The 27,533-nt window shown below is 38.7% G+C and overlaps 1 protein-coding gene across 1 annotated transcript in view; it reads right to left on the bottom strand.

The window, feature by feature from the left end:
• Positions 1-293: 293 nt before the first annotated feature.
• The window catches only part of LRRC1 (leucine rich repeat containing 1), a 69,324-nt gene continuing 42,084 nt past the window's right edge, over positions 294-27,533 (bottom strand). Inside the window, exons 5-14 of the mRNA XM_066547312.1 lie at positions 22,686-22,742; positions 21,026-21,089; positions 20,201-20,275; positions 18,308-18,452; positions 15,531-15,649; positions 14,459-14,542; positions 6,110-6,225; positions 5,000-5,172; positions 3,341-3,477; positions 294-1,515 (exon numbers count right to left, since the gene is read on the bottom strand). Of these exons, the coding sequence (XP_066403409.1) occupies positions 1,357-1,515; positions 3,341-3,477; positions 5,000-5,172; positions 6,110-6,225; positions 14,459-14,542; positions 15,531-15,649; positions 18,308-18,452; positions 20,201-20,275; positions 21,026-21,089; positions 22,686-22,742 (1,129 nt within the window). The 3' untranslated portion in view covers positions 294-1,356. The remainder of the gene's footprint in view (positions 1,516-3,340; positions 3,478-4,999; positions 5,173-6,109; positions 6,226-14,458; positions 14,543-15,530; positions 15,650-18,307; positions 18,453-20,200; positions 20,276-21,025; positions 21,090-22,685; positions 22,743-27,533) is intronic.

The following is a 27,533-nucleotide window of genomic DNA, read 5'->3' as shown; positions in this document are numbered from 1 at the left end:
CAAACCTCCAGCATCCCCCTGCAAAACCATGTCTTGAAGCTTAAATGAGGAATCTTGGGGAAGAGAAACGAACAGAACCCAGAGACATCAACATGAGTCTTTATCAGGCTTTTGCAAAATTGTTATTTACTGAATTAAACTCAGTTAATACTTACCTTTATAAACAAATCAAAACCCACAGATTTAGTAAGACCCTGAAATCAGCATTGGGCAATTGAAGTGCAACACAGTTACAATGACAGCATTAATGCAGAGATACTTTAATTGCTGTTTTAATGATACATCACATCTACTGAAGCTTTTAAAGATGTTTTTATTATGGTTTTATAAATTTTTATAAAACCACCAAAGCACTTTAAAGAATCATGCTTTCTTGTGTAATACATAAAACGAATTTCATACTGTGCTTCTGAAAGTCTATCGTGCTGTTTTTCAAGTTATTTTACAGATGGCACATTTAAAAAAAAACAATGGAAGCATGAACTTTTAGTGACTGCAATGCAACAAGGCATCCAAACCAAGATGTTTCATTACAACTAAGTTAAAGTGTGAGTGCATTATGTAATAAACAATAGCAGTTTGGTCATTTCATCTTAATTCTGTTTACAACAAAACTAACATTTGTGCTTCACATCCTAAGATCCCATAATATAAACGTAAGTTCTGTGCTGTAAAATTCCCGACAAATTATTGTCCAAAAAGAAAAACATATCTAAAGCGGGAGACCAAATCTACTCACTTTCCTCAAGAATTGCTATATTTAAGACTAATATGACATACCAAACACAATAAGGCACAATGGGTGGTACAAACAAATGAATACAGTTGTCCATGAAACTTGTTCTCTTCCACAAATACTAAAATATGTACCGCTCAAGATAAATTTTCTCTTAAAAATGAAATACATCATCTTGTTATGAAAGTCCTATACAAAAATTTAAAATTTACACCATCTGAGCTGCCAAAAAAATAAAAAAAGTGTATTGATTTCCCACAAAACTATATTTCTCACCAGCACATCCAGCCACTGGGAAGAAGATATCCCAGCACTCTGGAAAAGAAAAGCATTATTTCCCCTGTGTTTAAGACAAAAATATTGTATTCTGCATACAGTAGTGTATTAAACTTAAAAAAGCCTAGGACTATTAAAATTACAATATTGATTTGGAAATTATTGGTTTACTGCCTGGATGAAATAAGGCACTTTCTTCCAGCAGGCTGCACTTTTCGTGTGTATGGAGACGATGAATCAGGTTCTGGTTAAAAACAGAAAGGGGCTCAGTGAGGTCCCAGGAGACGACAGGAACATTTCAACAGCAGGGGAAGACACAGGAGGTAAAACCTGGAGATGGAACTCTACACAGAAGTGGTCACTCTGTCAATGGCATTATTGACCTCGTTTTTGTTTGAATCCAGTCCTTTAGCAGCATTCATATCATTCCGTAAATTCTCCACTGTCTTTTTCATGTTCTTTAATTCTCCAGGGTGTGGAGTGGCTCGCCTTAGAAGTGTTCTCTAAAAATAAACAGTGCAATAAGTGGTTTTGCCTTTGTCTCTCTGCAAAAACAACACACACTTAAAAGGCTTCAGCATTCACATACCAAATAGTAAGTATCAATTTTTTTCCTTTTTCCCCCCTTTTCCTTTTCAAACTACAATTCTCTGTGCTGAGCATTACTTTAAAAGCTACTTGTTCATGAAGACAGGGAAAGAGGTTTTAAGAAGTCTCTAAGAGCAAATTTTATCCTCTTTTGGAATACTAATCTGAAAGCCACTTATGTGAAGTACAATTAAAAGTTATGAAGTGAAGATTTCTTTCATAACTATACTTGGGGACTTTTTTTCTCCGCAAAACCATACAAGTGATTTAAGATCACACTTCAAACATTCATCTGATTTTGAAAGAATCCCACAAGATCTCTTTACAGTTTTAAACAGTGTTTGTGTGGAGCTCCATTTGCCTTTCAGCCCCACCACACAGTCTAGTTCTTTAGTTAATTGAGAACAAGCACCTTGAGAGGGAGCATTTCTCTCCCTCCTTAGACAGAAGAATGTCTATCGTTGTGCTGAAACCTTTACAAGGAAAACAAGATTCACAAAAACTCCAGTTAGTACCCAGGCTGGAGACAACAGAACACCACAAATACAATATAGGTATAATACATGTATACATGCAATTACTTTTTAGTGGCATGCATGTAAACTGTACAGAGAACAGCAGAACTGATGACCCACATGTGGGTGCTTTGGTCAAGACTGCTTTGGAAATTTGCCCTTCCTTCTCCTCAGTAAGATCATTAACTTTTCTAATAGGAAGGTTCTTGCTTCAAATCAGGCAAATCAAGCACTTATCCTCAACAGCTGAGCCCTCACTACTCTATGGACATTCTCAGGTTGGCAGAGCTGTTAAGCAGCATCATTCTGAACTCCCTATCAGTCAGTGAATCAAGCCTGCTAACAGACACTTTGTTTCTGCTGCTTTGGAGTAAGCAACTACCTTACTTGCTCATTTCCAACCTAAAGTAAGAGGTTTTGTAATCACTTTTTAAACTAAAACAATCCAGACAGTGCCCTGAAGGATCTCAAGTTGAGATCTAGCAAGGACCACCAGCAACATTTCAGAGCATGAGAGCACGCTGAAAATGTGACTGAAGCAGTGTTAATCTTGACAAGGAGTTTTAATTGTTACTAAAAGCTAGTAAAACTACAGATCGTGTTGTGTTTTGATCTTCAGGATATGCAGAGCCTAACTTAATGGAGAGGTCTTATAAGTACAGTGACAGATGTTCACACATCCTTTGTTTAAGTGGGAAACTAATGAGCAACATTCCTGCTGTTTATGGACACTATGGTTGGTTCAATGCAAATGGTGGAGTTAAAAAAAAAAAAGAAAAAAAGAATGAGAGAGAGAGCACAAAAGAGATTGGAAATAGAAATTAGAGAGACAAACAATAGCAAACTTAATGGAGACACATGCCAGAGTGCTGGAATCCTAAATTAGACCCTATATACTTTCAGGCAGTAAAGCTTCACAGATGCAGAGAAAGATCCTATCTTCTTTCTGGAAACAAAACATCCTGAGCAGACAGAGAAAAACAAAGCAAAACAGAAAACTATCCTGCATCAGAATATGAAAGTTATATTCAAAGCAGAAAAAACAAAGGCATTCAAAGTCAACATAAAAAGCTTCAGCAGCCAACATGAACAGTTTCTTTTCCAAATGTACACACGAAGCATGCAGTCCAAGCTGAAATATTTACAGCAAGAATGCTCACAGACTTTTTATACTTCTGCATTAATGTCACAGTATCTGGAGGTATCCAAAGGTTGGAAAACATACCATTTCATTTTCCTCTTCATCTTTTTCATCTTCTAAGAAGCGAATTGCACTGACTCTGTTCACCGCCCGCTCATTCCACGTTTCATCTGACATCTCATTCACCAAACTCTCCAATGCACCACATCGTGGTAGGTTATCTGTTAGAACAGGAAAATGCAACTCAAGATTCACAGCAACATGCATGTGAAGTCACACAATCAACATGCTTTACTGTTCATAATTGCAACGTCTGCACAATCACTCGTCCAATACTTACAAGTGGCTATTTCTACTGTTTTTGGAAGAAAACAGAACTTGCATTAGTTTTCTGTTATCAAGTACATACACTAAATGGTTTTTGTATAAATTAGGAATTTCTGTACTTGGACTGGTTCAGAGTTTTAGAGTACTGGCTATATTATTTAATATACTTGCCACTATAATGCTTTTCTTGTGGAACATGGCTGCCAGCTGACATTAGCCAGTTCCCTAAATAGCATTCCATAACATAGGATCATTGCTTTTACTAACCTCATCCTTTCAGTATTGCTAGGCAAACACATCCAACAATCTAAATTCCATGCTTTCTACCCTTGAAGTCATGAGATTCATCTGGAGAGGAGGAAATCTAATTTTAGTAGTGACGTCTTTAAAAGAAAGTCAAGTCAACCTCTGTTACTCTTCTTGAACTAGCTTAATCCTCTCTAATTCCAATGGGGTTAATTCATACATTTATTTTAATTCTTAACTATTAAAATCCAGGAGCTGAAAACAGAGACATTTCTACACTCCTACTGTTTTAATGGTTTCTATTTGCTCCAGCCATATATGATTGAAACATTGGAATTAAGCCTGGGTACCTACAATACAGATACACACAGCTGATTTTTTCTCCTCAGGCCCCTTTGTACTCAGTGGAGAAGAATCCACATGATTTTCTTTTAAAAGTCCATTCTTGGATGGGATAAATCACTCTCCAGTCATTACAGCAGAAATTTAAATATTAGCTCAGATGAATCCCCTTGAATGTTCTCATACAGCTCTAAAAGCTTAAGGAGAAAAACATTCAGAAGTTACTGGAGCAGCAACACAGCCAACAAAAGAGTTTATGGCTCCACCTGACCCAGAGGTAAGTTTCATCACAGAAGTTAAAAGCAGCTTATACTGAAATTCTACACTTGTTAATGAATATAATAAAGCTACTGTACGGCACCTCTGCTTGAAAGAAAATTAGCTTGCTAAAAAGTAAAAAGTCCACTGTTTACTATTTGCTATGCAATTTATTTTGCTGGTAAAGAAATTGAAGATGGAAAGCCACCATTCTTCCATATATGTATGTATATAAGATGTATAATCAATGTACACAAATATGGACACCACTACTGGGCCCACTTGGCAAGCCTCAAAATAGTGATATGAGTAATTCTTTTTCTTCCAGATCTGTATTTTATTTATTGTAGCTGTCATTGTATTTTCAATAACACTCAGTGCCAAGTTTTTAAGTCTTCTGAAGACTCATAGGATAATAGAAAAAAAAGGTTTAATATTGAAAATTCAACCAGAACTTCACTACTTTGCACACTAGAGCTTATGCACATTTTACAAACCTTTATGGGACAACTCAGTAAACAAAGAAGTAATAATTCTGTACATAATGAAAAGCTGGTTCTAGGCACTCACCTTGGCAACCAGACTCAGAAGGCATCTGAGGAAGTAATACACATGTTAAAATCTTTTCTCCTGTTTCAGGGTCTGTGTCAGTCTGAAATGTCAGCAGAGGTTGGGACTGGTTATCAGATAGCCACAAAGCCTTCAGCCTTAACGTAGTCAGTGAAATGGGAAGATACGTCAGCCTAGTTCAAAAAAGGAAAGTAAAAAAGTCAGGGCAATGCCTGAGAGTCTGAATAGATGGTCATGAAGTTAACTCAAGTATACATCATTGAGTTGGAACAAACAGGATTGAAATTAATGCCTGTAATAGAAGGCATTGCAGTAGTCATCAATTCCAACTACTCCATTCTTAAAAAAAAAAAAAAAAAAACAACAAAAAACAACAAACCTGCAGCTTAACTTTATTATAACTTTATAATCCTCTGAAGCTGAAAACCAGGTAAAACTATGCTGAGCTTTCTCTACTGCAGTAAAGTGCCCTGGAAGGCAGACAGCTGCTTCCCATCAGGAGCTTTACATGTGAACAGTGGCTAGAACAGAAATACGTAAGGGCCTGTGAGACAATTATACTGCACAGATGAGATATCATTCGCTTTTCTTCTGTTTTGGGGTTGCTTTTTTATTTAACTTCCTACTAAGAAGCTGAACTAATTTGCTGGTTTATGCTTTAATCCACTTATGTTTGTATGTTGATGTTTGAAGATTTGTGAGAAGCTCCAAGGTCAAAGTGGCCTTCCTTGTTACTCACACTGTATCATGAAGATACAACACTCAATATTGGTGCCACTTGACATTACAGCTTGGTAGTTTCACCTGAAGCTCTATCCATTGCCTAGATTCTCCGTTTTAATACAGAAATATATGAATCCAGAGGGTTTTTTAAAAAAATCCAATTTCTTCCTCAGGGTCAAAGTAATCCAAAAATCACACTCATGACAACACACAATTTATGTTACTTTTGGCCCAGGGGGAAGACTGCTTTGACAATTTCAGCAGTAACACTGACATGAATGTCATAACTGGTTTTTTATTACTCTCTTCTTAGACATAATATCTTTTGCTATCAGAAAGAATTAAGTAAATACAGCAAAAGAACATGAATATAAAAAAATCTCTTGCCTGTTTCCAGCAACATCCAGGACATGAAGTTCAGTGGCCTGTGAAATTTCAGAGGGAATTCGAGATAATCTGTTGTCACGTACAGAAAAGACGTTAAGACTGCAGCAGCCCCCAACCTACATTTGAGAAGAGGGGAAAAAACAAAAAGCAAGTCTGGTTTTGTTGCAGTACCACAGTGTAACAAAGGCATGCAGTGCGGGTCACAGAGTGTGTCACAGCACATTCAAGTTACAGTGCCTGCCAGACACTGCCCCAGAGGTGCAGACTGCAAACAAGTGTCAGCTTCCAAGAAGTCTGACCTAAAGCAAGTCTGTAGGAGCACTGTCTTGAACATCTGTATCTGCAAATAATGGATAACTTTACATATAGGTCACATTTTAGCTACCTTTCAGAGCCTTCCACACCCAGAAGAAACCAGTGTCCACAGAAGCTATTCTGTGCCAAACATTCACAAAAAACCATACACTTAACGTTTTCTAGCTCTAGGTTTTACATATTAATTCATTCTTTCCTCATGGCAACTTTTTATCCAAGCAAGTGCAATGGGCCTTGAAGCAAGACAAAATGCTAAATATACCAACCAACTCCCAAAATTTGTTGAGTCCACAAAGATTAATGAAGAGCTCACTAGAAGCAGAACACTGAGTAAAATCTTTGATGCCCTGATTCATTAGAAGCACCTCATTTCAACACAATTCCCACATGAACTGGCCTTCTTTAATCTAATATCGTCTGTCTCTATCAATTTATCCAATTATAACCATTTGCATTCTTTGAGTGCAAAGATGGCATTTTTCAGTTTTACCTTTAAAAACCTACATCTTGCACCAAAGGTAGCTGCTTTCAGAAAGACAAACTCCCCACAACTGATTTAAAAAAAAAACCTCATTCCAACTTTATGTTCCAGAGGGAACTTCTATAAACAGGAAGATTATTAGTTGTAGCAACTCAAAAGCTGCTTCAAGTAACTCTTTGTTCCTATTAACAAAGGAAACTTACCTTTGTTTGCTTATCATACAGAGTTTCAAAAAGCATTATTGTTTGTTTGCCAGTTCCAAAACTCACCAGAAGAAGGGGGAAAAATTTTCTTTTCTTACTCCAAGTAATAGAGGCAAAATATCCCAATGCCATTTCAAGTTAAGCGGACTTAGAATCTAATTAGTGAGTCAGAGTCCAAGCTAAACACAGTGGAAAACCTCAGTTCAAAAATGAGAGGACATCTATACTGACATACATCTAAGAAGGTTCTCCTCTCACACTATAGCCAATATGTAACTACGCCTTGGCCAGGAGTCCCCAAAACTAAGATGAAATGATTGTGTTCTTGTTAACTGTCAGTTGTGTCCTTGCAAAACCCACAATTCAGTTCAAACCCAAGACTGAGATTAAAGACAAACAGCACAAAATATTTTAACTAGTCAAAGGAAAAATAGTGTTGATTTAACATACACTATTTACTAAGGAAAAAGCCACTTTTAAAGGATGCAACTGTGACTCACAAAATAAAACAAATGGAGCATTTACATTCCACTCACCTTCCTCTGTATCATAAATGCTTTTTAACAGAAGAAAACAGCAATCAGCTGCTCAAGGCTTCTGATTCACAAGCTATTTACAGCAGAAAGTTCAAGTGCTACATTCTTGACAAAACAAAATCTGTGCTATTTCCCTTAAATCACCGCACTTCTAAGATGCAGCTATTTCACAAGATTATCAGTTTTCCCAGCCCTGTGCGCACAACAGAAGCATGAACCTTGCAAGCCATTTTAGCTTGTGAATCAAAGCCCTTAGAAACCAGCACTCAAATAGTAAGCAAACATTTCTTGGTTCAAGAATTCCACTATTCACTTTAAAGCGTGTATAAATTCTTAAATAATGTGCCTTCACACGTTCACAGAACACAGTGTGATATTTAAAACAATATATACACACACTAAGTGTCTAATTGGTGTTGCTAACATGAGGAGCTGTGAAAAGCAAGAAATACAATTAGGGAATGTTAATGAGCTGGCAAGTGATGCCCTCAGTGTACACAAAGTGTCCCTTTTCATGAATGAAGTTTGTGTTACTCAGTCTTGGAGCATGGAGATCCAAACAGGTTAGCCAAACAAACAAAGTAAAGCCATGCAACCCTGATGAGACCAAAATATCTGTAATTTTGACAATGGAAAAATGCAGCAGTGGAATTGGGACAGCCTGAGTCATCATGCATTTAAAGCAGCTTAATGAAAGGAATAGGAGAACCATGGACTGAAGAATACTTACAGGGTTATCAATTTACCTGACCCATAATTTTCCAAGCGGCTAACAATTAAGAAAATACAAGAGATGTTCAATTTACTTTTCTTTATCCATACTGGACAAGAGCATGCCAACAAATGGAGACAGAACATACATTCTTCTACTGCCAAAGAGGGTTGTAACTCATAAATCATTTAAACTTCAGTTAATTTAACTTTGCTCTCTATCAGTCAACAGGCTGCTGTTCAAAGGTTTTGTTTCATTCAAAGGTAGTGAAGACCTTTTATTTTAATAGGGTAGTAGGGTAGATAAAAAAGAGACACTGAATTTTTTTTAATGAAACTGTTTTTAGAAAATGCAGACAGCATTTAATGGGCAGCATTGAATGAGATACCACAAAGGAAAAAAAGACAAGCTGACAGTTAAAAATCAACTAAAATCTTTGTCATTTCACACAAAGATGGCACCCATCCAGCAGTACAGAAAGACACCGGGTCCAATGTTTGAAAACCTAAACATGAAGCCATACCACGGAGGCAAAGTGCACACACTATATGGCATGCGGAAAGGAAAACACTGTTGGGGCCACCAGGAAGTTACACGGTACCAGAACATCACTGGTTTGGCTCAGAGTGGCTAACTGAGGAAGAGCCATGCTTTCCAAGGGTCACATGCTCACAACAAACTGTGCCAGACCACCACATCTGCACCAAGGACACAGCTGAGGCCACAAGCCCATTCACCAGTTAAGCACACACTGCATTTCCAGCACAGACTTCACTTAATGGGGACAAGCATGTGCTTAGTTCTAGGCATGTGAGTAACTGTTCCAAGGACTGGAGGCTTAAAGAAGTCCTCACACTCTTCTGTAGTGAGCAGGACATCAAGAAAACATCTCCCATGAGTTGTGCATGCCTAAGTCGTACTCCTGAGACTTAGTTCATTTTAGCAACTTTAGTTTAAGGGTTATTGACTTGTCACATCACACCAACTCCAAAGAACAGTGAGCGCCTAGATAAAGGAAAGCCACAAAAACAATGCCCACGGTTCAGTCAGGTAGTAAATGGTCATTACTATGAAGTGCTAGTTTTAAGATCTTTGGTACTATGAAGACGGAACAAAACTGCATATTTGCATTCAGGTGGGCTTGATTGAGAGGATGATTGTCACAAGGAGACCTCTGGATTCCACACAAAACTTCAACCTTTTAAACCCTGTAATAGATGATCTTATTGCTCTTTTCTTCTGTCTCAGTCTGAGGCTCATCTTTCTAACAGCTTCCTCATTCTGGAGAAACAGTAAGGGTTGGACAAACATAGGACATCAGCTCAGTTGCTAAAACTCCCCCTATGTTCTCATCATGACCAGCATTTAGCACTTCACCCTCCTGCTTTTTGCCATTCATACATCCAGTACTAGTCCATCTTAAACAGTCCTCCACAAACTGCAAGCCTTAAAAGAATGCTTCTGTGCTGCTGTTTCTAATGACTCTAAAGTAGATCTCTTTACTACTCAAAAGCTCTGAATCAATTCTGCTCTCCTTTACCAGTTAGCATCTCCCACACAGCTATAAACAATGAAAAAAAAATACATTATGACAAATACTGTAATGATCAGTCTTCAGTTGTCATGTGAATAGCTAAAAGTCCAGTGACACATCTCTCTTAGTCAACTCTCAAAACAGCTGTCAGCACCAAAAACTCTCACAGACTTATACAAGTCTGATAAATGTAGTGGTAATTTAAACACAGTTCCTCTTGTGTTGCAAAATTTTTTCCAGCATGTCATATCCAACATTTTGTTTGGGTTCAAAGTAAATAAAGTCAGAATTTTCCTTTGCTCCACATAAAGTATACTAATTCTTTAACTGCAAGCACAGAATACATTTAGGGGTGGAAAAAACTGACCAAATTATTACTATTATTCTGTTGTTGTTATTATTAACTTTAAATAGGCTACAAAAATCTTCAGCAAACTCACTTCAACACCTCCTGCACTACTGGTGAATAGTAGGAGAGGAGCTCACCAAGACAGCTTCTCAGGCCTCTGACTCAAGACAAGTTTAAATTTTCCTGCACTTTTACTTAGTACCCTTTTTTTTTAACCTCTGAGACACACATACTTCTACACAAATGAAGAAAGAGACAGGACATCAAAAGTTAAAATCAGAAAAAACAAAGTGGTCCCTATTAATTTTAAAAAAAATTTAAAAGCACAGTTATTGCCAAAAAATCCCCTGTAGTTTTACCTGATGGAGTAATAATTCTCACAATATACCTCAGAGCCAGGAAGGACACGTTACCAGATCTCTGCTGGGTGTAAAGACTCATTAACAAAAGCATATAAACTGGAAAACATTCCAAGGAGGTTATTTATGCAAGTGCCAAAATCAACACAGCAGTTTCATCAGCATTCCTGTGCCAGGGTGAAATTTCAATACCAAAGAGTCACCAGGCAGGTCTTTCAAGTTTAAGGGGAAAAACATTTCTAACTATGAACAGGTTTAGACATTCTCAGTTCTTGCTGAAATCTGTTTTACCACCTCAGTCAGAGAGGCACTAAGCTGCAGAACGAGAGGCTGTAGATGAAATCTGTCAGTGACTCAAGCCTTGGTCACACATTCAATTCTTCCAGGTTTTACCTTTATCACCATACAATACAGAACCTTTGAACCAGGAAACTTTGAAGGTGTATTTGCATACAAACTCCTCAATAATCCCAAGTCAAGACATTTTACACCAAAAGATAAAGAATGGTTTTACAAGCGTGCCTTGAAGCCATCTTGCCATGTAATGGTTTAACACACTGACTCAAAATCAAATTCTCTTAAACTGTTAACAAAACAAACTCAAATCAACATCCTTCTACCCCCTTCCCCCCCAAAAAAACCACACAATACCACAGTACAACTAAAACTCAGAGATTATCTCACCAGGCACATAATTTTCACCATCCCACCTATAAAAGTGGTCTTTGCTACAGGACTAATTCTGGCAACACCAAGCAGATACAATATTGGGTACATGTACTCTTCTCTCCAGCTGAATTCCACTTTTTTCTACACACATTACAAACTCTGTCTCTACCCCTCTCCAACAGAAACCAGTAACAGCCTCTCCCACATCCAGTTTTTATTGGGATGAAGACCACATATGCACAGCTGCTCTAGCACTCTGTAAGGCAGAGAAAGAATGGAAGAGGTAAGAAAAACACATAAAGGAAAAGATACTGAGGAAAAATATCTCCAGTGTATACTCTGTTTCTGCATCCAACTCTGCTTCTGTGAGTTGGGACTCACAAGTATTGATTTTGTACAAGTACTAATTTTGATGTGCAGAGGTCTGAGACCCCAGTCTTGGCCATACTGTTTCAGGAAACATCTTAAACAACACAGAGCAGGCAGAGGTGTTTAAAATTACTTCTGTCAGAAGCTTGAACTTGAGTTGTTTATTCTTTCTATTTGTAACATTACCAGCTTGGAATTCAAATGCGCTGATCAAGAGTGAGTTGACCCCACAGTTAGAGAAGGGCTGACTTCCTTTAAAATTAAATAATAAAAAATGAAATATTGGCAGAGCAAAGCATAAAATCTTTACAAGTAATTTCAAGGCATTTGTTCTAATGAGACAGACATATTTGTGTGGACACCTTTAAAGGAAATACAAAAATTCTATTTCAAAATCATTGATAGGGAGCCAAAGAGCTCTGCTTCCTCTGTTTCCCTGCCAAGCTCCCTTGGGAACCACCCTCTGTCATTTTTATTTCCTGGACTTCCACAATGCCCCAAAGCTCACCTGACTCCAGACACTACCTTCCATTTTCTCATTACTCACCTTCTCCAAACACAGGCTCATCTCTATCTTCATTCCACTTCTGTGGAGGTGTCCCCTCCCTCTCTCATGTGCACTGATGTTCTCTAGACACTTTCTCATTTTTCACTTCACCCTTGGATATCTCCCAGCTCCTTCACAAACTGAGCAACACATTCCCCCTCTGAAAAACATTGCTGGTTCCAAGCATTCAGTATCTTGCTCAGTATTAATGCCTCCATTGTTCTGCACTGAGCCCTGACCCCACTATACCCCCAAACAGACACACTCCATATTCACCCTGCTTCACCTGCTTCTGCAGCTGAGCCCTCTCCTCTTGCCTGCTCCTGTCCCTGCTCCTTCCAAGCCACACTGACTGCCCTTATGCACCACCTCCAATACCACATATTCCATTAACTGAGAAAAGTGCTTATACACTACACAAGCTATTAATGGCCAATCTGGAAATAAACTGTACCAGTAAAACTTTCCATGCAAAACTCAGAGCAATTCTGCTCAAAGGTGGAGTGGACATAAAACTGCACAAGTCTCAAGTACAGGTATTTTAGCAAAGAAGTCTTCTGCTGAATGAACACAAGATCAGAAAGATATTAAGCTATTAGAGAGCATCAAAGACGGTGAAGGGCCTTGAGGGGAAGCTGTATGAGGAGCGACTGAGGTCACTGGGTCTGTTCAGCCTGGAGAGGAGGTGACTGAGGGGAGACCTCACTGCAGTTACAGCTTCCTCATGGAGGAAGAGGAGGGGCAGGCACTGATCTCTTCTCTGTGGTGAAAAGTGACAGGAACTGAGGGAATGCCCTGAAGTTGTGCCAAGGGAGGCGTAGGCTGGATATTACAGGACGGTTCTTCACCCAGGGTGGTTGGGCACTGGAAGAGCTCCCCAGGGCAGTGGTCACAGCACAGCCTGAGAATTCAGGAAGTGTTTGGACAATGCTCTCAGGCACATGGGATGACTCTTGGGGTGTCATGTGCAGGGCCAGGAGGTGGACTCATGATGGGTTCCTTCCAACTCAGCATATCTTACGATGAAAACTGCTATCACATACCAATCCTAGTAGTCTTCCCAGGGTCCTGTCTCTTGCTAGCCATCATGCAACCTGTCTGGGTAAGCCCTGTCACAATTCTTTATTCAGAACCAGAAGCACTACAGCAGGGAAGACACTGTTCTGCTAGAAAAGCTGCAGTACTCACATGTCTCACTTCTCATCTTCCCTCAATTAGGTGACTGGCCTGAGCAGCTCAGACCCAGGACACTGGAATTATTGCTGCCAGTGCCACAGCAGCATCCTCTGCCCCTGCTTGATTCCTTTTCTCCAGACAATCAGCTCTCACCCATCTCCTTGTCACTTCACTTCCTTCTCACACCTCCTTCTTGAGCTGTCCAAGCTCCATAAGGAAGTGAGCCACAGCTGATACTCCTCTCAATTTCCATCCATTGGCTGTCACCTGAGTACATAACCCTCCTTCTCCTTAAGTGACTGAAAGTGGAGAACAAAAGCTCAGAGCCACATGCTAGATAGCAAAATTTAAAGGGAGAACCACTCGGATAAAAATTACAGAGGAAAAAATAGTACAAACAGAACCAACTCACAGCTCCATGCTCCTATCACAGGACGCTGCTTTCCCAGATTCTTTCCACAATTTACTGCTGAACTAAACTTGTAAAGCCTTCATTATATTTAGTTTCACAACACAAACTCTAGTCTCATTTCATTCCATTCTGTTACAACAGACAAGAAGTCCTAGTGCTCATGCTGTAAAATTTGAGGTATCTTGGTCATGTCAGGTCCCTATATTTAAGGGCAAAAGTAGTCCAGAGATCTCCAACACCAAAAAGATGGTCAAGACAGTCACTGAGTCACTTTTAGAGTATGAAACGTTCCCTTTGATATTGGTCACAGGAGTGAGGTAAGGAAGAGTGTAGCAGAAGTTTCATACCAGATGCAGAAGAGACATATTGGTGTTGCATTCACCCTACCAGAACTCCAAGTCTTCATATAGTGCAGGACCTGACATCCACACTGGGAATTACCAGTTAAAAGTTAATTAGACCCAAGTTAGTTACAAGCTAATTAGATCCAAGCCTTTTCTGTTCAACTGCAAAGACATTTTGGACTTCCAAGCCACCAAATCACTACAGTTCAGATCTAGTGGACAAGTTTCTGGTTGTGATCAGTTTGGAAAGAATACCCACTGGACCAAAGTTGCCTGCTACTTCTCATAGGCATTTGAAATCAAGAGTTTTCTGTTTCTACAATGTCATCTGCACAAAACTTACCTCTTTGGGCAAAGATGTTAATTTGTTTCTATCAGCATTCAAATTGTTCAGCTTCTTTAGTTTTCCAATGCTCTTCGGCAATGACTGTGCCAACAAAAACAAAATAATATACAAACAATTCATAAATAAACAGAGTCCAGAAAAAACACTTAACTCACTTTTAAAATTAATTAACAGTCGATCCACTTTCAAAATTGCAGTGTAGTTAATCCTCATTACTGCCAGACTTTCCAAAGAGGATCCAAAGGTTTATACTGCAGAGCAAGTGTCTAGGAATGTTAGTTTCTAACACAAATTCACTCATTAATTATCTCAGCACTACAATAATGGACACATAACAGCTGTGTACAGAATGCATGTACATAGGATGTATTATCCAACTTTACACTCCCAAATTTGCTTCTCAGTTAGCTATCTCCTAACTCAGGTGCTATGAATTGACTGTTGGAGAGGCATCTTCTTAACAGTCTTAAGCTTCTAACTCAACCAAGTACCAGCTGAACTTAAGAAATGCTCAAACCTAGTTTATTTAAAGACAGCTACTCTCCAAGTGTCACTGTCACATGAAGTTTCAAAATAATGGAAGGAAACACCTAACAGAAGGAATTCTGAGATTTTAATTGACCACATATCATATTTAACACCTGTCTAGAGCAGATCAGCAGAGCAAGGAGCAGTACAAGTTCTGCAGTGCTCAGGGCTTCTATTCAGTTCCAGCAAGACTGATCCAGATAATGCACAGCAAAAACTGGCAATAATGCAATACAACACAAACCCCCCATCAAAACCACAACTCAGTAAGTGATACCTGCACTCCACATGCTCCAATTCTCTCACTGGTCATGAAAGACTCAGGAGTGAACATGTAATTGCTTAAGCATTTGAAGGGTGGATTGTTACTATACACAATGTGATCTCCACATTCATTTAACAGGTAAGAAATAGGATGCATTTAAAGCAAATGCACTGCTTAGCAGTAGCAAGGGTGAGTAACCTAATGAGCTAAGTGATTCAGCACTTAACAGCAGCTCTTATTACCACCTGCCATTTGAGCAGCCATGACCATGCATACCTGCAGTTGGTTTTCTGTGAGAACTAGTTCAGTAAGGCTTTCACAGTCTCCAATAGAATCAGTTAGTTGGATCAGTTTGTTCTGATCAACCTTCAAAATGGACAGCCTCCGCAATTTTCCTGGACAGAAAGAACAACACGGATTTTTAGTCAAGTATCCTCCAATACCTTTAAATATGTACATTTTTACTGCTGCAAAACTTCCAGAAATCTTCTAAAACAACAGGGTTCTTTTAGGTAAAATAAAATAACCCAAGCGCTGCTTCACTTACTACTTGCACTATTTCTGCAAGTTTTAATACCACTGAATTCATACTCAATATAAATATTCATAGCCAACATTTAAGCATAATAAATTGTAATGAAGTTACAATCTGAATGATATCCCATGTAAATACCAAGGATGTGTCTACCCAAATGCCTATAAACAAGTGAAAATTATCTGTTTGTTCCTCAATTATACGTGTTCATTAATAAAGGAATGTTCAGAAGATCACCTACACCTAATCAGCCACAGTGAGACCATCTTGCACTGAAGTGACAGCCCAAACCCAAACAGGATCAAGGTATCATTGTCCTAACAGAGAACCTAATTAGTCAGACAGGAAACCCAAGTTTATTCTTTAGATAAGAAATCAAACCTCTCTGAAGGTGATTTTCTCATGAAGAACAAAATACTATTTCAGGGCAGAAAACTAAATTTTTTCTACTCCTTTGTATCAGAATGGTCTTTGGTGCAAAAGCTGACTCAGGCAGAGCTCATAATAGAGAATTCAGGAGATAACACTAGGTGCTGATACCTCACTGCCATCCCTGTGTGGTCCAAAACAGCTGTAATAGTCTGGAGTATCAAATTCACTGATGATGCTAAATCATGAAGGGATGTCTGACACAGAAAGATAGCAACCTAAACAGAAACCTGAGGTTTAGCACAGAGAAGTGCAGAGCTCTGCACCCAGACAGAATATACCTGTGCACCCACAGGCTGGGAAGTGAAATATACAGCTATACAAGAGCCCTGCTGGAAAGGACATAGATATTTATGGTGAGCACCAGGCTGAATACCAAACAGCAGTGAGCTCTCACCAGAAACAAACACCAACTAGACTACATTAGAATTATAGCCAACAGATGAATGGAAGTTTCTGTATCCTATCAACCTGCAATTAGTGAAACCACACCATTCTCAGTTTCATGTGATGTCCTGTCTTCCACCTCAACTTCCCTGTTCAAGTGATGGGGATCCAGTAGGAAGCTATCAGGATGGCCAGAGCACATGTGAGCTGAGGCTGAAGGAGCTGGCTTTGTTGACTCCCACCAAGAGACAGCCTAGGAGGCATCTGGGAGCTGCCCAGAGCCCCTTGCAGGGCAGTTACAGGCACGACAGAGCCAAACTCTCCTCTGCAGGGACAGGTGAGGCAGCAATGGCTGCAAATCACAGCGTGGGTGATCCCATCTGGAGCCCAGGAGCAGCTTCCTCAGTGGGAAGTGGTGCAGCACTGGCACAGGCTGCCTGGGGGTGCTGAAGTTCCATCAGAGCTCTGGGGACTGAGGAGACACAGGCACAGCTGACCCGAGCCACTGGTGCTGGTGAGAGCCCTGCTTCAAGAGCTCTGCAGATCCACCAGTCCCACCACAGATCCAGTGATCAGCTGGGCAATGCCCAGGAGCTTCCACAGAGACCAGCAAAGTTCTCTTCTGCCAACAAGCTCTGTCCAGCCAGGTGCATGGGCTGCTGACTTCCAGAAGCTATAGCTCCATTTGTGATGTACAACAACTGGCACTGACCTCCATTTCTGATGTACAACAACTCTCTGCTGACCTGTACTGGCCAGCACAGGTCAGCAGAGAGGGCTGCTACAACTCCCTGTCAAACACATATTAGGCAGCTGTAGGACCCACAATTGCCAGCCCACTCCCACAAGTCAACTTCTAGAGAAACTTTTCTTACTTAGTCTTATACAGAATATATAGGAAGGGGGAAGGTCTGACCACTCTTTTCTGAATGTTAAATAGTGTTAAACCATATTCACAAGTCCTCTTTCCCCTACATCTTTACTTTGGGGGGGTCTTTAAAAAAAAAAGTCCTCTCAAGGAGAAGGCATACTCCTACAACGTGGAACTTTCCAGAAAAACAGCTGATGAGTAGAGGAAAAAAAATGCTTGTTCGTCTACTTGTGACAACTACTGCATGGGTAAAAAACATACACCTTAAAAAAGGCACTGGTAATGCTTCAGGAAACATTCTTCAATTACTGAACCAATCTAAGGGGTCAGACACAGAAAGGTTGTAGTTTGAATCCTCAAGGCAAGGATTAGTGCACTGCAAGGCAAAGAGTCTTTCACTAGGTTCAGTGGAGGATTATTCACATTATCTAGCTGAAGATAAATACACATCACCATTCAAAATTCTGTATTTTTTGTAGTGATACTTTCAGTCAGTCTTATCACTTGACCCACAGCATGTTACAAGCTAAAATTTTACAGTGTTAAAGAGTTCTGATGGTGAAATGGATACAATGGGAATTGAAGGGACATATTAACATTTATGTTGTTGGGAGGTATCAAGTTAAGACTGAAAGAGGATTATAAGGGAGTCATTATGCAGACAATTAAAATGCAGCATTAACAGAGCTATGCATTTGTTACTCAGCAAAAGGAATAATAACCAACACAAGACAAGCTCATCTCTTGCACATAAAGACCTTAAAAACCCAAATGACTTCCAGTTACAGTGGGTTAAATGGTTCTGTGTGATAGCATTCACTTTGGACTCACCAATGCCATCAGGTAAGACCTGAAGTAAATTCTGAGAAACAAGCAAGTCTGTTAAAGAAGTCAGACCACTAATTTCTTCAGGAAGGCATTCCAATTTATTTTCAGAAACATCCAGACAAAGCAGGTTTTTCAGGTTTCCTACTTCCTGCGATACAAGGAAAAAAATTTAAGTCATGCCCAAACACGTAAGAAAGCACTTTGAAAAATGTACCATCACAATGAAATTCCACAAAGAAAAACAATTATCTGTATGCCTCTTAATTGACCATTCTTTGTATGACCTCTAAATGCAGAAAAAAAGTAAATATTTACACTTTACATATGATAAGCTAACCAAGTGATTCAGTCACACTTTCTGATTTTAAATATTAAACTGGCTTCAGTAGTCAGGCAGCTATGCTGAGCACACCCAGGCAAGCACCAGCCAAACCTGGAGTTTTCCTCAAGTAGACTGCAGAGTTGTTTTTTTCAGAATGGCAGATTATCAACCACCACCTAATTAAAGCCTACCCCTCCCAATCAACCCTAGGCAAATTAAGATTAGTCTCTCTTGGCTGCTACAGCAACATGCCATGACATCTAGGGATTTCATATCTGCACATCTCCCAACTACAACAAATGCAGAAATAAGAATTGAGGGTGTTGCTCTAGCAATTATGTTTGAACTGCCAAGTTATACTGCTATCACCTACTATTATTAATGACTACTTAAGTTTTTATCATGGCAATCCAACCATTAGACAGAGAAATACCTTTGTCTGTTAGCTATCAGAGCACCCCCCCATTCCACACACACACAGACATCCCTATACACACCTGAGGACAGATCTCATTTTAGTCATCCAAATCACCTTTCAGAGAAAAGGCTGAGGAAGAAGTGCCTTTTACTTTTACATATATTAAGTTTTCATACAGCAATGGCCTTGATCCTAATTTACAAGATCAATTCTTTTACTTTTGAACTGTCTGCCCCTCAAGAGGATCTTTCATTAAACACATACCCTTTATCCTATCCTACAAGTTCACCCTTTCAACTTTGGACAAAATACACAATAATGGCCAGTTTCAATAAAAATGGCTGCTAAAGTCACACTTCACCTTTTTGAGTGATCATCTCTACTTACTAGGCCAAGCCAACAAAAACAAAGTCAACTAAGCCCACTAAACTGTAACTGATTTACAAGACACACAGTTGACAACGAGATCCATGCAGCAAGTAACAGCAAACTGGAAGAGGAACAGAAGAAAACAGGTTTTGACTTCGCTATAAGGGAAAAAGAGGGAAGAGGAACCATCTCACATATTTTAAGAATTTAGAGTGCCATAAGCTTTAAATGCTAAGTTCCCTTATCCTGTGACTGATATCAAATGGGGGATTTGCCTGCATAAATCAAAAGTTCTATTTATGGCAGCAGTTCCATTATTGTACTTCTTCTAAACACCATGCTTAAATGGATGAAGATGACTACAAAAAAAATTTTAAAAATCTCAAAAATATACTCAAAAACTCTCAAAAAAACACTCAAAAACTTTTAAAACTGCAATTCAGACAGATACACAAGGTGAGGGTTAGCTCAGACAACTAATGGCTTCCTGATCTTAGGGCAAGAACTAAAACAGAGGATGTGTCATCCTACAAACTGAACAACATGCCTATTAGGAAACAATTACTTTGTCAAAATGCTTAAAAGAAAATTTCTGACAACATACAGTATCATGGCCAATCCCTTGCAAAGGAATTTTTCAAGAGAAACCGCTTACACACCCAAAACCAAACCCAGGCAAAGTAGACTGAGAAAATATTCCATTCTAAAGCACTTCCCTGTAGGAATGAATGAAAATGTTTTCTTTCAAGAACATCTTGAAAACAGTAGCAGTAGAGCTCATTTTTACCTGAGGTATTTCAGCTAATTGGTTTCCATCCAACCAAAGGTCTTTAAGATTGAAAAGTGCACCAATTGTTTCTGGCTATAACATAAAAAGCAGTAAAGTTAAATAGCATAGGAGCTTCAAGTAAAAAAAATTGCAATCCCACAATTACAGTCTAATTAAACCAATTCTTACTGCACTATTTAGAGGTACCTTGGTTAGAAGTAGCCAGGGAACTGTATTTGGGAACTCCATCATACAAATTAATTGCTACAGCTTAATAATCTACCAGTCTTTCCTGGCATGCACTAATAAATTGCCTGCACACCCTTGACCTACTGAAAATCCATCCAACATTTACCTGAATCACGTTTAGGAGATGACAGATATATTTTTGGTAGATCAATCTGCAACAATGTAGGACCTCTCAACCCTCAACAGTTTTGCCTCAGCCCCTTCCCAAAGAATGCCAACTCTCACCCTGGAAATTTAACTTCCATTTGTGCTTAGCCCATCCAGCTCCTGACACAAGTCCATGTGGTCATTTTAACTAAAAGCACAGACAAGATTTTGTGTCCCTCCACTCCTTCTTATTTCCATAAAAAAAACTGTGCTGCACTCTCATTTTCTATAGATCAGCTGAGGTTTTTTGAGTAAAGTGATACTGTACTAAACAAGACTAAACAGATATGAAGGCACCAGCTCACTGTCAAAATTCATCTGTACCTATAAAAAGACTCTCCCTCCATACATTTTTCTTTCATCAGTTTTGGACATCCTACAACCTATTTAATCTAAATTATGCATAAAACAAGACCAATGTGCAGTTTCAGTGGTATGTTCTCTTACCAAATGATAAAGTTCATTGTTTCCTAAATCAAGTTCTTCTAGTCGCTGCAGCTGGGCAAGTGATCTGTGAGATGAGATAAATCAAAACAAAACCACATTAGACTAAAGCAACAGAAACCCCATGTATTTGAATAAGCTCATTTTACTGAAACTTGCATTTCAAATTACAATGTACTGTAGGCACACAGTTATTTTACCAGGCACAGACTGTTTGCAGTACTATCTTACTGAAAAAAATAATTTGGTTTGTCAGTAACTGTATGACCTTGAAACTTAAAACTTAGTATAGACAATCAAATCTTTTTTTTTTTTTTTTTAATTTTAACAGTAAGTCCCCAGGGTAGCAAATGCCACATACTTTAGTACAGTTAGATTCACTTTTAGGGGAGTTTGGTTTTTTTTTTACGGTTTGCAACTGGATAAAAATTCCCCATAGTGATCACATGTGACTCAAGACTCACTATCCATCATTGATCATCTCAGCATGATCCATCAATTTCTGAAATACTTCTGCTTTTGAGACTGCAAACAGAGGGAAGCACAAAAGGATGTAAAAGAAGTTCAAAGCAACAGACAAGAGAGGGCCACCCTTCAAATCAGGCTCATAGAGCTCTTGCTTACTTTCCCCAAAGCTGCAGTAGCACGAAAACCAGAGAGAATTGTCAGCTACATTACTGACAGTCAGGATTTTCATGGAGCAATAAAACTGTCAACATTTTTGTTAGCTTCATACTGACACTGCATGGCCAAACTCAGCTAGCAATTCCTATCTTCTGACCACTGACATTAAAGTGTCTTGGGGCTCACTGCTATGAAGAGCCACAACTAAGGCACTTGGGTAGATTGATAGGAAAAAATTGCCCCAAAGCAACTGGGGAAGAGATTCTGATTTTAAAAAGTTACAGTATCCTTTACAGTATATATTAGATTACCTAAACAAGCAGAACAGGAGTCACCAAAACTCTTGCAAGAAGCAACCAGATAGTGAATGAAGGAAGGAAGGAAACTCCTTCACTAGAAACAGAAGAGGCTACTCCCAGGCAGACAAAAAGGATCCCCAAAGTATAAGATACCATATTAGTCTAACAAAAGATCACCAATTTCTCTGCCACAATTCAGACAGTACAGAAACATCTAGGTAACTTTTTCTCCAAAAATCACAGTGGTTGAAGTGAGACTTCAGATATCAGTAGGCCTAGTTTGCTACCAAGGGTTTCACCTCCAGATTTCAGAAGCTTTTGGCTACTCAGCCCTGAATACAAACACTTATTTAAATGTTATAAAGGTCTAGAGTGAAGGAGGTCTTACTCTCTACTTTCACAGTTACAAAATTTCACCATGAGAACAACCCAAACCACCACTCCCACTGCAGATGGGCTTGTCCAATGCATGCAGGACATGTTTGGGGATGCTGTATGTCATACAGAATACTTTTTTATAGAACAAAGACAATGCATGCAGACTTCAGGTTCCTGCTACTAATCAAGTACAACTAGAAGTAATGGATGTAAGTAGATGTTGCTAAAAGAAGGCTGTATCCCATGTTGTCAATTGGCTTTGAACATTTTTTTCTAGCTGTGATTCGGTTTCATATGTTACAAGATTTTAAGAATAAGAACATTTTATCTTAATACAATGAAACACATGCAATGTGACTTACTCAGGTAAATACGTCAGCAAATTTTCTCTCAGTTCCAGTGAAGCCAGGTTATAAAGACTAAAAGAAAAAAAAATCACATTTTAATACCAGTTTACTTTTTATATTCCATATTCTATGAAGAAAAATGTGCATTCACACAGTTTAAAACAAGTTGCTATAAACTGATTTTTTGTTGTTAATTACACCAGATCATCTTGTGAAAGGCAGAATAGAAAGAATAAGTTTTTGCTTGTTTCTCTGTGATACTTCAACACATTAAAGCTAGAAAGTAAACAGACAAAACACAGATTTCCATTTGTTAAAAGGCTTGTAGCTGCAAGCTACTAAACAGAGTATGCTATATTATATCTGAACTGCTTTTACTTGCTGGCTTTCAGAATGTGGCATGGGCTACCAAAGGTAGAGAGCCCCAGGTAAGCCCTAATGACAGACAGCGTGCTCATTACTCTAAGTGACATTATGCTGCTAAGCAGCTCGCTTACTCCAGATCCCAGGCTTTTACTAGCATCACCATAGCAACATTCAGATTTCTCAGGGGTTTATTTATGACTAAATGGAACACAAGGAGTCAGACATTATCCCAACGCTATAATCTGCTCTAATCCTCCGCCATCCCAGGGAAAAATGAAAATCAGATATGGTAACTGCAAATAAGTTTGCAACAACAGAAATATGTTCTGTCCTGGTGTGCAGGGAAGGGGGACAATGTGCTAGGCCTTGAATAAATCTAGATAAAAAACAAGAATTTCACTAAATTTGAAATAGATGTTAATTCTAAATTGTACATTTTAGGGAAAAAAAGCCAAACAAGTCCATGCATTAAGACTACATAAAACTGAAATATTTTCTCATCTCAAACAATACCAGCTTACCAAATTACAGAATAATTAGTTAGCTCCAGTAAAAAAACAGCTGATAATGAAGCTTAAACCTCAAAAAAAAAAAAAGAGAAATCTTCACATTGCAACTTCAGTACAGTTATCTAAGCAAAGAAAAGCAACAGAATTGATTTAATGATTAGTTAAAAGGGAAAGAAGATTTTTCATGAATTGACTTTTGATGGTGTCTGAAAAACAAATCCTTATCTCATGCACCTATTTCATACTGCATTCAAAAAAACAGCAAATGAAATCTCATGGGAGCTTTGATTACAGTCTAAGCAGCCCTTTCCAGCTTTTAAAATAAGCACATTTTACTCACTGGGTTCTGTATCCCTCCAGAAGTACAGTTTAAATATACCATACAGACAAAGATACTTTAGTAAAAGTCTATTACAAATTCAATTAAAAGATAAGTGAGAATAATTCTGCTACTGCCACTCAAAATCATTGACAGAAATATAAGCAAGCCATCACTCCAACAGAGAGAATATTCACACATAAAAATTTTAACACTATAAAACACAAGTTAAGATGGGACAGGGCATTCAGCATCCTCAAGGAATCCAAACAAGTGGGAGAGGAAAGGGATGATGAGAACCCTTCTCTCCAAAAGGAATATGGGTCTGGTGTTGCTGGCATTGCCACCCACAGACTGCCATTACATTCGTGTTTACAGGTTTTCTAGAAACCTCTTTCCACCTTCTTTTGAATGTTCCACTTTCTCTTCAAGCTTATATTAGGTGAGGTCCATGATTCATTTTCAGCAAGAGAATACAAAAGGGATGTGCACACCTCCAAGCTTGTGTTTACACATCACCCTGCATCTACTTATCTCCCTCCCCATCATGCTGAAGCATTGATGAGTAAAATGGTGCAATCTCTTAATTTCTTTTTTTACCTCAGACACCACTTTGGCTGTGGCTGAACAGAAATCTTTGTCAGAAAAGCATATTCAACAGCAAGAATTCAGGAACCACCATGTTAACCAGCTGCATCATATCATTAGACTGGGGCAGGCCAGTGAATCAGATCAAGAAACTGATCCTCCCGCAAGGAGAGTAGCACAGATCCTCAATTCCAAAACAGAATAAATCCCCTTAAACACCTGGGCCAGTACAGCTGCCAAGAAGGTGCAAGGAAGGCAGCTGTGCTGCAGCACTGTGAGCACTCCCTGGCAGCTGTGCCCCTGTGAGTACCTTGTGAGCATCTCTGCAGAGTGACTGTGGCCCACCACAGTCCCAGCCGAGGTTCTCTTCTTGTGGGAGTCAGCAACCTGCCAGATTATGTTTTCATCTCTAAGGACACAGCTTTCTGAGGGAGAAATGTTGTATTTATTCTACAGCTACTCTCACCCAGAGCATGTTCACAACCCTAACTCCACCCCTTGAAAAAAAGAAATTATACTGCCCCACACTCCTTTATCCTTTCCACTACTTCCAAGGTCTTGAGTCCTTGGAATATAAGCAGATCCCAATAAGCAAAATTAAGCTTCCCACCAACATAGAGACCTAAGTCTATGAAGTTTAAACCAGCAAAGCTGCATCATTAGAGTGAAACACCATGTTTAAGATGGATCCATTTCATAAAGAGGTCAGAAAATGAAAGGAAATTTCCCACTTATTATTCTTATATCATGACTAGTTACAGAAACGGCTCCCAGCAAACCTATGTGCTGCAATCTAAAACGTGACAGCTACTTTATAAAACAGCACCATATAAAAGATAGGCTGATGTACTGAAGCTCTAATCTCTAATACATGAAAAAGCAGAGGTATAGCTTGTCCTTACACTTACCAACGGGGTCTTAACAAATTGTGTATGTACTAATATTTTTCTGATTTTACGTTCTGTTAAGAAAAACAATTTTAAGTCTTTTGCAAGAAAAAGTCGACATGACTTGTTATTTTTCAAATATCTTTTCTGATTTAGTAACACTCTCTCCAGAAAGTGCAATCTTTCCTCTTCTCAGCTACAAATAATTATTTTTCATAATATACTAAATGAAATAATTTATTTTTTTCCCTACATCCTTAATTTTAGAGGTACACTGCCAGTCCAGTATTTCTAAAGTCCCTGAGAAGAACTAAAGGAAGCCATACCTTACTGATTTTAGAATCTTCCCCTAATTCTAATCTCTATCTCGTAGAGAAATATCAGTCATGGGAAGTTACCATAAAACACAAAGGCAATAGCAATCTAATTTACTCAGACTAAAGAGAGATCCATCAGCAGCTGTTCACCAACTGCATTTAGAAATACAAACGCACGACAGAGCATTGCAGGCTGCTTTCCAATGAACAGTCCTTACTCGCCCCAAAAAAAAAAAATCCAACAGAAAATGCACAAGCAAATGTCATTTATATGAGGAGAAAAAAACCCCAAAACAACAACAGCAAAAAGAGGAAAAAAAAAAACCAACAAAAAACAAACATACGAAAAAACCACTGTCAGAAGGAATTATTTCACCACAGTTGAAAAAAGCAATATTGTAATAATTCTCACTATAAAAGCTACCACACAGACCTCAAACACTGAGCACATGTGTGAAATTACTGAGCACAAGGAAACAGACAAACCAAGCAGAGGATGAAGGTAACTGAAATAATTACAAGTTTTCCATCTCAGCATTCCTTCTAACTTCCAGTGTAAGGCTGGAACCAAGTTGAATTTAAAGGTACAACATAGCTAAAAATGTCAGTTTCAGTATAAACCAGAAATAATTGTTCAGCAATCTACCTACAGTAAGTGTAGATATTGGTATTCATTGTGTGAGCTAGAGGAATGAAGAGAATGTGAAATCAATTACTGAGAACAAAACTAATAGCAACAAAGTAGGCAAAAATGCTGGAAGTGTCTTTCCTGATCATTCCAGCCAGAATTTGAAAGAGAAATGTGCAATTCAACACAATCTACAGACAGGGAATACCACAAATATTCCTTCATCAACTGCAACAGTCTACTCTAAAACAAAAAATAGACTAGAATCATCCACTAAAACCAGAAACAAAGCCTGTTGCTCTTTTTCTTCCAAAGCAAGTCAGTTTGGACTGATTACAACGGGATTATCAGCACCACCATGTTCCACAAAACAACCTTTTCACTGACAGATGACTCTCTAAACAACAGAGATTTACTGCAATAGGTTTAAAAACATCACTGAAGTTGAAAAAAAAACACAAAAAAAACAAAAAAAAAAAAAACCAGGAGAAAAAAAAGACAGCTGTTCTGTAGTTACTCTGGATGAAATTACATTTTCAGCGTACAGCAGACATTAAATGTACTTTATTTTTTAAAGTTATAAAATACAAAACTGCTCTGAGTTTATCCTACAACTTTAACCTTGAGGGACAGTTGCAGCACATTCCTCTATCCATGGGGACACAAAGTCAGCCTTAAGAGTAACAATAGACAGCACAATACACACACTCCATTTCTATCACAGTCCCTGCAAAAAGACTGGGAGCTCCAAGCCCTTGGCAGAGACCAGCAAAGGTTTCTGAGAGAGGCACTGGGAAGCATGATAAGACATATGCTATTTCCTTGTGGGAAGAAAAAAATGCTAGAATTATGGAAATGGAAAGAGAAATGTTGGAAAAGCTAGGAGAAAACAGGATAGATGACAAAAAAGAATTGATTTAAAAGCTGAAGATGCTCAGTCAACAAAAACTGAACAAAACCCTTCTCTTGATTAATAAAAGCTACACTTTTTCACCTTATGTCAAAAGCAGCACACACCTGAGCCAGCACAACAAAAGAACAGGCTTTGGGAAATAAGGAAGCAAAGCTGGAAGAGATGAAGATCTAAAGCACCTGCAGAAATCCATGGCCCAATACACACCCCTTCCAGCAAGCTTCAGCTGGTTGGGGGAATATAAAATCCCAAATGTAATTTTTCTTCACATTTGTAAAACTGCAAAAATAAGGGGAAGATCGGAGAATAGGCATAGCCCCCATATTTTTACAGAAT

The sequence above is a fragment of the Molothrus aeneus genome, chromosome 3, assembly GCF_037042795.1.
Source record: "Molothrus aeneus isolate 106 chromosome 3, BPBGC_Maene_1.0, whole genome shotgun sequence".
In the NCBI taxonomy this organism is placed as follows: Eukaryota; Metazoa; Chordata; class Aves; order Passeriformes; family Icteridae; genus Molothrus; species Molothrus aeneus.
Note: the sequence above shows the minus strand (reverse complement) of the source record. Positions and strands in the feature narration are given on the sequence as shown.